Raw genomic sequence first — 12443 nt, 5'->3', positions numbered from 1 at the left:
CCAGCTTACACCGGCAATCTTAGGTAGATCGTCGGTCCAACGGGCCAGAGGACGTCACACACTGTGTTTGCCAAGACGCGATCTCTTCTCCAGGACGCGTCTGCTCCAACAGCCACCGGTCCTGCGCCACAGATGACCAGCCCACTGCCACTTCAACTTGCTAATTCTGTGGGCTATATCGGTTACTTTCGTTCTCTCGCGGTAGTCTCGTTTCTAATCCTATCTTTGAGGGAAACCCCAAGCATGGCCAGTTCCATTGCACGTTGAGGGACTTTATATTTGTGGACCAGTCCCTTCGTCAGTGTCCATGTCTCGGCTCGGTAATGTTAACACAGGCAGGACGTATTGCTCGAAGATTTTTGTCTTCAAGCCTTGCGGAATCTTCGAAGTGAAGACTCGACGAATCCTGCCAAATGCCGCCCAGCCCCACCGAATTCTCCTATCGGCCTCCTTCTCAAAGTTGTTGCGGCCTAGTTGGATAGTATGGCCTAAGTAAATATAATCCTGAACAACTTAGAGAAGGGTACCATCGACCGATACCTGTCTCGGTATGACTTGGTTGTTAGACATAACTTTCGTTTTGTCCAAGTTCATACAGAGAACGACACGTCGGGAGGACTCGTTTAGACCGGCTAGCATTTGGCCTAACTCATTTAACGTGTCCGCAAAGATGACGATATCGTCGGCGAAATGAAGGTGAGATGTATTCACCGTTGACATTGATGCCTTGTTCAAGGTCTTAAAGATATCCTCCAGCGCAGTGGTAAACAGTTTCGGTGATATTACATCTTGCTGTCTTACCCCACGCCGCAGGGAAATAGGTCTTGTTCTCTGGTCCTGGACATGAACGGTCATCGTCGTTGCGTCGTACATACATCTCAGTACCACGATATATCGCCAGTCGATATGACATCTCTGCAGAGAGTCCAGGACAGCCCAGGTCTCGACACAGTTGAAGGCTTTCTCGCAGTCCACAAATTCCATACACAGCGGCTGATTATATGTCTCTGTCTTTTGAATAATCTGTCGAACAGTATGGATGTGGTCTACGGTGTTGTAGTCATTTCGAAACCCAACCTGCTCTGGTGGTTGGAATTCGTCGAGTCTTATGGCGAGACGATTCAAATGTGCAGAAAATATTGATTGCGACGGTATTTAACTTAGGGTTTCACCAACCAAAAAAAGGTCAGTGTGATATATGTGTATCATATGATAATTCAAACAATGAGCAAAAACAAGATGATAGACAATATAAGAAAGAAGAGACTGCTGATTTTTATACTATTTACTAGCTGACCCCGCAAACGTTGTTTTGCCATATATGATAACTTAGGGGTATGAAAAATAGATGTTGTTCGATTCTCAGACCTACCCGATGCACACAAAATTTCGTGTGAATCGGTCTAGCCGTTTCGGAGGAGTTTAACTACAAACACCGCGACACGAGAATTTTATATATTAGATTATTTGTGGTTAGTAATTATTTGTGATTTTAGGAGATATTTACTAGAGACTCATCATCATCATTACAGCCTATACAGTCCACTGCTGGACATAGGCCTCCACAAGTTTACGCCAAAAATAGCGTGAACTCATGTGTTTTGCCCATAGTCACCACGCTGGGCAGGCGGGTTGGTGACCGCAGTACTGGCTTTGTCGCACCGAAGACGCTGCTGCCCGTCTTCGGCCTGTGTATTTCAAAGCCAGCAGTTGGGTGGTTATCCCGCCACCGGTCGGCTTTTTAAGTTCCAAGGTGGTAGTGCAACTGTGTTATCCCTTAGTCGCCTCTTACGACACCCACGGAAAGAGAGGGGGTGGCTATATTCTTTGGTACCGTAGCCACACAGTACTAGAGACTAATTGTACCTAATTCTTATAATAGTGTATAGTTTTTGTTTTGTTTAAAAAACAATATTTGTAGCCATAAAGAGATATATAAATATCGAAAGATTAATAAAAATTTGTTTAATTTAAAAAAAAGGTGATAAATTTCAGTTTTCGTTTTATAAAAAAATGATGCATTAGTACATACAACATCATAATTACAATTAAATAATCATAAAACGAAACATTGTGATTTATTTTTAAAACTTTTTGTTATGTTTTAATACTAAAGAGAATTTTTTTGAAATACTACCTAAAATATTAAGTAATTTTTGGCATAAAGAGATTTAAGTCGGAACTTTTTTTTCATCTCCATTTTACAGCTATTATAGATTTTAACACAGTTGTTTTTCTATTATTCTATTAATCTCTGTACTTTAAACTACTGATATCAATACTAAAAGTCATTAAAAGCATTACAAATAATTGGTAATTTTTAATCAAACACAATGCGGAAAAAGTGCTAAACTTCAAACGCCAATTCCCACAAATTGCGATTTTTGAGTTACATCTTTGTTTTATTAAGGGTGCGATTTATAAGTAATAAAAAAAACAATAAATTTGGGCTATAATTTATTTATAAAGTATATGTTAAGAAATACAAGCTGTTCGGAGAAAGTAATCGTCTTAGTTTTTTTGCATACTGACATTTGAAAGTATTTTGTGAATAAAATATGTAAGTGTCTAATAAAATGAGAACAAATTAAATTAAGTCAGCTACATTCATCGGCATTTCATCAATTTGTGTTGAATAGTACTGTTCAATATCTCTTAAAATCCTGATGTCATCTGATTTTACAAAGTTGATAGCTACACCTTTACGTCCAAAACGACCTGAACGGCCGATTCTGTGGATGTACAACTCACGATTGTTGGGCAGATCATAATTAATGACTAGGGAAACTTGCTGGACATCTATTCCCCTCGCCCAGACATCAGTTGTAATGAGAACTCGGCTGCAATGAAAATGTCAATCTTTATAAAATTAATTACATACAAGATATTTACTTTAATAAGCAAATATTTAATAGATTCAAAGGTAGAAGTGTTAAAAAACTTAATTCAACAAAATTGACTAAAGCAATAAGTACATTTTCAATAAACAATTATTTATATTACCTTTGGCCAGATCTAAACTCTTTCATAATATTATCTCTTTCTTTCTGTGGCATGTCTCCGTGCATAGAGCTTACTGTGAAGTTGGCCTCTTGCATCTTTTGCGTTAACCAGTCAACCTTCCTCTTAGTATTACAAAAGATCACGGCTTGTGTTATTGTTAGAGTATCATAAAGGTCACAGAGAGTATCAAATTTCCATTCCTCACGTTCCACAGCCACAAAGAACTGCTTGATGCCTTCCAGAGTCAACTCGTCACTGTAATATAAATATCATCTATTCAATAAATTCAGTTTACAGTTTTTGTTATTTACAAATATAAAGTTACTTTAATAAAGGGGTCGTCCAACAATCACGTGAGACTCAAAAGGGGAGCAGGGGTTTTGGAAAGAAACCACAAAATATCATCATGAATATTTCTTTTTGTCTAATGTGCAATTTCTATACCAACAAATACCCTACAATCTCAATGTATATCTAGAAATTTGTACCATGATGCTTAATTTTCTAAAATTTAATCAGATTTATATTCTGAAAATTTCAATAACTAAAATTATTTTGAAACTTTGCACAAAAAAAGTTGGGGGCGTTGGTGGGAGAGATAGTCTAAAACCTCACCACAGATCACCAAAGTTTTATGCAAGTTGCTAAAAAAATCATATGAATAATTAACAAACCCTCCAATTTTATAAATGTCGAAATATAAATTAATACAATCACAAAATAATTATATTCAATTTTAACTTTCAAGCTTAAAAAAATAATTAAAAAAAGTTTGTATACCAACCGTTTTACAAGTATCCTTATGGGATCTGTCATAAACTTTGATGTCATTTCCAGAATTTCATGAGGTAGTGTAGCAGAAATAAGCACAACTTGAGTTGCTGGGGGTAGATAACGGTAGACATCATAGATCTGTTCCTTAAAACCTTTGTTTAACATTTCATCTGCCTCATCAAGCACCAACATTTTGATTGACCTTGTACGAAGCACACGTCTTCTTATCATGTCTACAGAAAATAAACACATGTGAAATAAGTTTAGAGGACATGCATTTTTTTACATAAAAAACTCCCTAATTCCAGTTTTTAAAACAATGAAAGTAAAATATAAATTAAATATTTATTATTTTAGGAATAATAATATAAAACATCTACAATAAATCTGAAAAAATTAAAACTTAAAAATCTATTACCATTTAATGGTATATAAAGGAGTTATGGGAAAAACATACAAAATAAACATATAACATCAATTTGACATGTAAAAACTTTTTATGTATATAGAAAAGTATTCATTTATAGAAATAAGAAAAAGTTTACAATATAATGAAAGTAGTGCAAATAGAATAATTACCAAAAACTCGTCCTGGTGTTCCTGATACTACATGTTGACCATAGTCCAGTTTCCTTATATCTTCCCCGAGGTTAGTGCCGCCAATACAGGCATGGCACTGGACGTTCATAAAGTCACCTAAAGCCAATATAACTTTCTGGATTTGTGTAGCCAACTCACGAGTCGGTGAAAGGACTAATACTTGTGTTTCACGTAGTGTAGTATCTAGCGACTGAAGTATTGATATGGAAAAGGTTGCAGTTTTCCCTGTACCAGACTGAGCTTGAGCTATCACATCACGGCCTTTTACTATTGGCAATATACTTCTCTGCTGTATAGCTGATGGCTTTTCGAAACCTGAAACAAACAGTTCATGATATTTAAATATAACGTAAAATCACACGTAAACAAAATAAAATAAAAAATCACACGTTGAAAAAAAATAAAACTTGAATTGACACGGGAAAGAAATAACACTCATAACTAAATATTGAATATGTTTATGAATATGATAATATTGCTTTACCATAGGTATATATTCCACGTAATAATTCATCGCGTAGACCCATAGAATCGAAAGTTGGTATAACTTCGACATCTTCACTTGTATCGAATTCCACATTCGACAAGTCTTCTGATATTATTTTACGATTGTAAGATACTTCTGACGCCGTCATATTTGTGTTATCGTGTACCGACTCTACTTTCTAAACATTAACCAAAAACAGTGTCTAGAAAATAACTTTGTATAAGCAAGTAACTACTAAATGCTTTTGTAGTTTAACTTTTAAAACGGTATATCCATGCGATAATTACACTAGTAATATTAAGTTCTATTACACCAACAAATTCAAAATTCGTATAATACTACACTAGCATGGACTTCATTGAACAAACTTAATATGGCGGCGTGATGGCGGCCAAAGAATAAACAATTACCACAGAGTACTTTGTATATCTAGGTAATAGAGACACGACTCAGGGCTAAAATGCATCACTAGCGCCGCTGGATTTGAGATTTGGTACCACTTCCACTACCACTTCAGCCCATCGAATATCGCTGCTGGACATAGGCTTCCACAATTTCGCGCTAAAAATGGCGCTCTCACGTATTTTGCTCACAGTCACCACGCTGGGCAAGCGGTTTGGTGACCGTAGGGCTGGCTTTGTCGCACCGATGACGCTGCTATCCGTCTTCGGCCTGTGTATTTCAAAGCCGGTATTTGGATTAATCACACAGATTTGGTACTAACGTGGTTGAATCTAGATCTATGCCTACGTACATACGCATATTAAGCGTAGGCACAGTACCTAAATATATGTATGTAGTACGTTTCAAATATAATATCTACTTTTACCTACAATTTGTATTAAGCTGACAACCAACTGACCAAAGACTACAATAAATGCCATTAGCATCTCGTATAGCAATCATTGTCCTCTACCTTCATCCCCACTTTCATATAGGTAGTAACAAAAAAAAAACAGTTTAAAAAGTTAAACAAAGAATTAAACGCATTCAGCCTGTAACATCCCACTGCTGGGCGTAGGCCTCTTTCTCCATGCAGGAGAAGAATTGGAGCTTAATCCACCACACTGCTCCACAGCCACTGCGGCTTGGCGGATAAAGAGAAAGAATTAAACGATGACATGAAATAACGGTTTGAATCACTACAAGAACAATTTTATTCAGCAAATTTTTGGATCGTTATGCAGAATTCATACTATAGAGAGAAGTAAAAATGGAATTATGAAAAATGACTGTATAATACTTATTGAAAGTAAATATTGAGTATAGTCGAAATGGAAACTATTTTTCCGAATGAATGAATGAATGAATACATCTCCTGTGTATCATTTCTCTAACAATTTTCCTGTGTGTATTGTCGTTTATACCAGTATCGTATGCTCTTGGAAATTAACTTAATTTAATGATATGTAAGTATGTATAAGTTAAAAGTGAACTATATAATTATAATTTGTTCAACTTTAACATAGAACAAACCTGTGGAACAAATTTATTTACCATAGACTTGAAGGATTAAAAAACTAAAAAGCATTATGTTTTTCCAAGTTTTTATTCAAAATTGATTTTTAATAGAAACTTATAATTTTTTTATTATTATTTATAAGTGCCCGTAAGTATTTTGAATAAAAATTGTGTAAAACAATTTAGGTGCTTCAATCTTAATACATTTTTAGGTAACTAAATTATTAGGTAAACAAAAATACTTCCGAGATATTGTATTTAAATTTTTTTTTATATAACTGAATGTACTATTTTTAGATTTTCAATAAAAACAGCAATAACTAAACGTATTTAACAACGCATTCTGATTTCAAGTTTATTTGTGGCCAAAATGAACGATTATATTTGGATTTTGAACGAATCAAAATGGATGCTGGGTGTGAATGAACTATGTACTGAAAAACGAACAGCTTTTTATCGAGTTGTGTCGTGGGCCCGATTATAATCGGGAATCCGGCATCACGGGTCTGTTTAGTAATTATTTGATCAGTTGTGAACTCGTAAATGTGTCCTAAGAATAGGGATTGATCGATTTAGTGGCTAAATTCGGTAAATACCTTGTCGGTTATGTGTTTACGAGAGTGTCAGGCGAGCTTCCCGCAGGTGTCCCTAATAGGATGAGGACTCTGACGGAAATATTGAATGTCGATGCAAATCAGCGAGTGGTGTGTGTCGGGCTGCCGTAGCTACTCGGTGCAAGATGGCGAGAATATACGGACTAAAGTGTTGCTCGTGTGCTCTATGAGCGGGCAGAAATGAAATGCATATACAGGAAGGAACAAACACAACTCTGACAACATGTACCAAAATGACAGAAGAAGTAGACAGAAGACATGGTGTGAATGGAAACAGCAGTAGTAAGGGTGTCAATGACGATCCTCCTGTGCACAGTACAGCTCCCGCTGCGACGGGTGGAAGGCTTAAATTCTTCAAAGGTCAGTGTGGTATAATCGTCAGCTGTAATTAATTACAAAATATACTAATATATTTTTCGTTATTGTTATTATATTACTTTTTGGGTCTATTATTTTATTATTCATTGATTTGAACTTGAGTGTGAGTATTTATCAAAGTTAGAAAAACTAGAAAGTTATTCATGCTCTGATAAACACATACAGCTACATTTGAGTGAGCAGTTGCCAATTGTGAGCGCAAACCTCTGTGCTATTGTTGTTTTGTAAGGAGCTGGAGGCACCCTTGCGGAAACATATCTTTTTCATGTATGCTACACTTCACCATAATAGTTTTAAAGTTTTTATCAGCCTGACACCTTGTGGTATAATGAAAAATATTCTCATTTCTTGCGTAATTCAATATATTTTTTAATTGAATATTTTTTTCACTACTTATGTTTTTTTTAGTCAATTTAAAGATAATAAATTTATAGTATAGTGAAACAGAAAGTAGAAGCTCATACACTAATGTACTAGACATGAATCCTTTAAACATCAGACAAACCTACAATATTTAAAGATAATATTATGTTATGTAAGTAGTGTACTATCTCAATAAACATGATCGTATTGTCAGCAAAACCAGCACAGTTGACCCCAGAGTAAGCACATTGTTGTTTTATAAACAAACATTTAGGGCAAGTGTCAATTACAAGATACGCAAATAATACAGTGATAGCATATCTGGATAAATACCAGTAGATTCATATTAAACTACTAGCTGACCTGGCGAACTTCGTATCACCTCATTTTATTCTGAAATATAATAATAACATAATATATCAAAATAAAATATAGCCTATCTTTTAAGTTGGATCGAACTGCACATGGTGTGCGAATTTTATTATAATCGGTTAAGTGGTTTAGGAGTCCATTGAGGACAAACATTGTGACACGAGATTTATATATATTAAGATTATCCATACACGAAACTGTTTTTAAATTTTTCATTAAGATATTACTCTATACTATTTTTATTATACATATTACTCTTCCAACTAATTGAAATTAAAGAAAGTTTTTAATGGAATGTTATTAATGTATAAAGCAATTTTAATTTATAATATAAAGTTTAAGTTCCAGTTCAACATTTCATTATACTGTAACATATATTGTACAGATGCTATGAAGTAGTATTTTTAATCCTTCTTACTCTTTTTTGTGAGAAAGTTATGCAGTGGTCTTTGGTATAGAAGTAAGTAGTTTACTCTGAGGTACACTTGCTGTGTGGTTACAGCATTAAGAATATAGCCACCCCCTCTCTTCCTGTGGGTGTCGTAAGAGGCAACTGAGGGATAACACAGAGCCACTACCACCTTGGAACTTAAGAAGCCGACTGATGGCCGGATAACCATTTAACTGCTGGCTTTGAAATACACAAGTCGAAGACTGGCAGCGGCGTCTTCAGCGACAAAGACACAAGACAAAGGCAGCCTTGCGGTCACCAACCCGCCTGCCCAGCGTGGTGACTGTGGGTAAAACACATGAGTCTACTCCATTTTTGGCGCGAACTTGTGGAGGCCATGTCCAGCAGTGCACTATAATAGGCTGAAATGATGATGATGATAACACCTTGCTTTATTTTTATTAAGTTAATGCTTGTAATTTAAAGAAAAAAAAAACATTATTGCAAATTTTTGGGTTTAGGAAAATACAGAATTTAAAGGTTTTCCTTTAAAATAATTTTATACAAAGTTTTATACAGTTATACAATTTATTTACATTTTTCATGTTTACAATATTTAAAGTTAGTATTTTGGTAAGCAAATATGAGTTATCAAGATAATTATATAATATTTATTTGTGTGTGTATGAACTTGTGGCAGACACAAATATATCTTATGTAAACAATGTAAGGTGTGTTTGTATTTGGTTACTATTTATTATTTAAAATCTTATTCTTATTTATATATGCCCTGTCTTATCAATGTTTGGTTTTGTTGTAGTTTTCTTTCAATTTCTATTTAAATTATTAGACTCAGTCTTAACAGGTTAAGAATAATTTTGCTGTTACACTGGTGACGATAATATTTATGAATTTATGAAGTCTTTAATATAAAGCTGCATTCAGTCTTGCATCACATATCGTCAGGGATAGTGCAAATACGCATATCTACCACACGTTAATGCCGCGTGCGTATCTGCAATAGATGCAACTAGCGACCAGCCCCGGCTTCGCACGGGTGCAATGCTGATACTAAATATACTACAGAATGTCTTTATTTATAGTGTGAAACTAGCTTATAGCATGGTTATTAACATAATAACAACAACAACATTCAAATATGCGTCGTTAGATTACACGTTGTTACAGAATGCGTTAAAGAAATATAGGTTCACTGCTCGTTCCCCATAGGTGATAGCGTGATAATATGTAGCCTATATGTTGACCCGACTTGTTAATAATATTCGTGCCAAATTTGAAGTAATCCATGCAGTACTTTTTGAGTTTATCCTGTACATAATACAAACTAACAGACAAAAATTCTAAAAACTATATTTTTGGCTTCGGTATCGATTGTAAATCACACCCCAAGTATTCTCTTTAAAAAATTTATCAATGTACAGTTTTGACTTTCCTACCATTTCATTATATGTATAGATTTTACAGGGGAAGGTTAAAACTTAACATAAGTTTTTTATTTAAACGAATTTTGCAGTCATTTTTACACAGAGAGTAATTATTTATGTGTTTTATCTCAAGTTAGGAAAAGTATTCAATTAAAGTAAATAATTTAGGCTGTACGGCAATTACGCGGAATTTATTTGACCATAAACTTATCACATTGTAACCTAATAATAAGTTACGCGGTTTTAAAATGAAACAAAACTACTTAAAAAAACCTAATTCCTACGTAAAGTAGGTATACTTTACGTTTTATGAACAACATAGATCACATGCATCCTTTTTCGGTTAAAACAAGGCTATGTTTTCACCTTTCAGAACATCTTCAAAAAGTTGTTTGTTGCCTTTTCAACATAAATACGGTATAGTTCAAGTTTAGACTGTATTATTGACTCTAAATATAATTTCGTACTTTCTTTTCTGCACTAGCGAACAGGCATTATGGGCATATTATATTTAAAAATGTTTAAGTAAATACAGAGTTTTATAGCAAAAATAGACCACAAACGCGCTCCCGGTGTCATCAGATTCACGCAAGTATTGTTATTGGGCGATTTCTGACTTCCTATCGGTCGAAATAAACTCACCTCAAAGTGGTGGCAGCCGAATAAGATTTTGTGTGAATTGCCTACGAAAACTTAAATTGGCTGCATTTGTCAGATACGCGGAATTATCCAATGCTAGTTACGCGGAATTGCACTATCCCCGACGATATTTAATTATTCTAAATTACTTCTAAATATCATTCTTATTTATTGTGTCAAAAATAAGAAATAGTCCGGCTACGTGCCGCACGCCGCCCGGCGTCGAATAGATGTATTACAATTAAAGTTTTGCGTGTTTTTTTTTTTAGATGGTAAATTTATCCTGGAGTTGGTCCGCGGCAGCGCGCGCGAAGGCGAGCGCGTCGGCTGGGTGTCGGTGCCGCGCAAGACGTTCTGGCCGCCCGCCGCCGCGCCGCCCACGCCGCCGCACGCCGCGCCGCCCGCCCCGCTGTCGCTCTCCGACGACAACTCCTCGCTGCACTCCTCGCCCTGCGCCTCGCACCGCGACCACTGCTTCAAGCAGGCCGCGCCGCGCCGCAACCTCTCCAAAGAGCTAGCCATGTACTACTGCCGACCGACCACTCTGCACACGGCGCACATCCAGGCCGCTAGCCGGCTCAAGCGGAGGAGGCCCTTCGACACGAGCCACCTCGACGGCCCCGACGGAACCTTACGTAGGGCCGTCGCCAACGGGCTGTGCGACAAGAAACGAAACGGCGACGTCGGCTCGCCGGAGAGCGGGAGCTGTCGGAGCGAGGACGTCGTCGACGCCTCGAACGACTCGAAGATGAAAACGGACGAGGACAGGTGGACGGATTTCGATCGAGAGAAATACTATCACATGAAACTTAAAAAACCATATCAGTATCATAAGCTAAGAGTGTACAAAAAGACGCGGTCCGCGATCCGGCGAAAGGAGCTGGCTCGAACCGTCGACCGACTGCGCGAGAAGGTCGCGTCGCTGCCGGTGCTCGTGAACGCGAAGCTGGCGAGTTGCCGGCAGGAGCACATGATGGTGTCGCCGCGCAAGCGTATCTTGCGCGAGATGGAGCGCGTGAGCCTCGAGGACCAGGCCACCAAGCGCCGCGCCAAGACCGTGCCCGCGCTCAGCACCGCGTCCTACCCGCCGTCGCCGGGGCCCAGCCACGCGCACGCGCCGCCGCGCGCCAACGGCGCCGCGCCGCGCAAGGAGCCCGTCAGCCGCAACGTCAGCAGCTACAGCATCCACTCGCTGCTCAGCATGCCCGACGACAGCCCGCGCCGCTCGCCGCACTCCTACCCGCCCTCGCTGAAGACGGAGTCGCCGTCGAGCGTCACCTCGCCCGACTTGAGCCCCAGCCCCGACGGCTACCGCTACCGCTACTCGGCAGTGGCGCGCGACTCGCCCACGCCGCCGCAGCCGGCCGCACCGGCCGCGCCGCCCGCGCCGCCCGCCTTCCGCAGCTACGCGCCTCCCACTTCGCCGTACGCGCCGCGCGCCTGGCCCGCGCCGCCCGCCCCCGCGCCCGCCTACCGCGCGCGCGACGACTGGGCGGGCGCGGGGGCGGGCTACGTGTTCGGCTACGGCTACGTGCCGCACGTGTACCGCGCGCCGGCGCCGCTGTGGATGCACTACGCGCTGGCGCCGGGCGCGCCGCCGGGGCCCTGGGCGCCGCTGGCGCACCCGCTGCTCACCGACCACATCCCCAAGGACGAGCCTACTTCCGGTGCGAACCGACTGCTAACTCTATTCTTTCTTACAAATTTCGATTGCTAATTTTCTGTTACGAATAACGTATACCAAATCGAAGCGGAAATCTTAATATTTTTGCATCGATTCGTAATCGAGCACATTTATTTAACTTAAGAAAATAAAATAATCGTTTGATTTGTCATCTCCACGTTTGCAGTTTACATAAATCTAATTTTCTCTCTCGTGCGTTTCAGATTTGCCACTGAACCTATCGAAGCACTGA

At 38.8% G+C, this 12443-nt stretch overlaps 2 protein-coding genes across 2 annotated transcripts; one reads left to right on the top strand and one right to left on the bottom strand.

Annotated features, from left to right (window-relative positions):
• Positions 1-2444: 2444 nt before the first annotated feature.
• On the bottom strand, positions 2445-5027 carry LOC123662010 (eukaryotic initiation factor 4A-III). Its single transcript, XM_045596907.1, has 5 exons — positions 4862-5027; positions 4357-4692; positions 3788-4010; positions 3004-3258; positions 2445-2840 (listed from the first exon to the last, which is right to left on the bottom strand). Exons 1-5 carry the CDS (start codon positions 5010-5012, stop codon positions 2588-2590), a joined length of 1218 nt encoding a protein of 405 aa, XP_045452863.1. The 5' UTR covers positions 5013-5027; the 3' UTR covers positions 2445-2587.
• A 1649-nt stretch (positions 5028-6676) lies between these two features.
• LOC123662401 (transcriptional regulatory protein AlgP-like) lies at positions 6677-12443 on the top strand. The gene is made up of 3 exons (XM_045597243.1): positions 6677-7299; positions 10797-12194; positions 12415-12443. The coding sequence occupies exons 1-3, from the start codon at positions 7125-7127 to the stop codon at positions 12441-12443; spliced, it is 1602 nt and encodes a 533-aa protein (XP_045453199.1). The 5' UTR covers positions 6677-7124.

This window comes from Melitaea cinxia, chromosome 18 (assembly GCF_905220565.1).
Source record: "Melitaea cinxia chromosome 18, ilMelCinx1.1, whole genome shotgun sequence".
NCBI classification, from domain to species: Eukaryota; Metazoa; Arthropoda; class Insecta; order Lepidoptera; family Nymphalidae; genus Melitaea; species Melitaea cinxia.
This window is presented reverse-complemented; position numbering and strand designations above follow the sequence as displayed.

Excerpts from the sequence above, each read along its gene's own strand:
- LOC123662010 (XM_045596907.1), bottom strand. The coding sequence starts at position 5,012 with ATGACGGCGTCAGAAGTATCTTACAATCGTAAAATAATATCAGAAGAC. Across the intron at positions 4,011-4,356 it reads AACACCAGGACGAGTTTTTG|ACATGATAAGAAGACGTGTG; the intron begins GTAATTATTCTA and ends TATTTTCTGTAG. Across the intron at positions 3,259-3,787 it reads ATAAGGATACTTGTAAAACG|TGACGAGTTGACTCTGGAAG; the intron begins GTTGGTATACAA and ends TTTATATTACAG.
- LOC123662401 (XM_045597243.1), top strand. The coding sequence starts at position 7,125 with ATGCATATACAGGAAGGAACAAACACAACTCTGACAACATGTACCAAA. Across the intron at positions 7,300-10,796 it reads AAGGCTTAAATTCTTCAAAG|ATGGTAAATTTATCCTGGAG; the intron begins GTCAGTGTGGTA and ends TTTTTTTTTTAG. Across the intron at positions 12,195-12,414 it reads CAAGGACGAGCCTACTTCCG|ATTTGCCACTGAACCTATCG; the intron begins GTGCGAACCGAC and ends CGTGCGTTTCAG.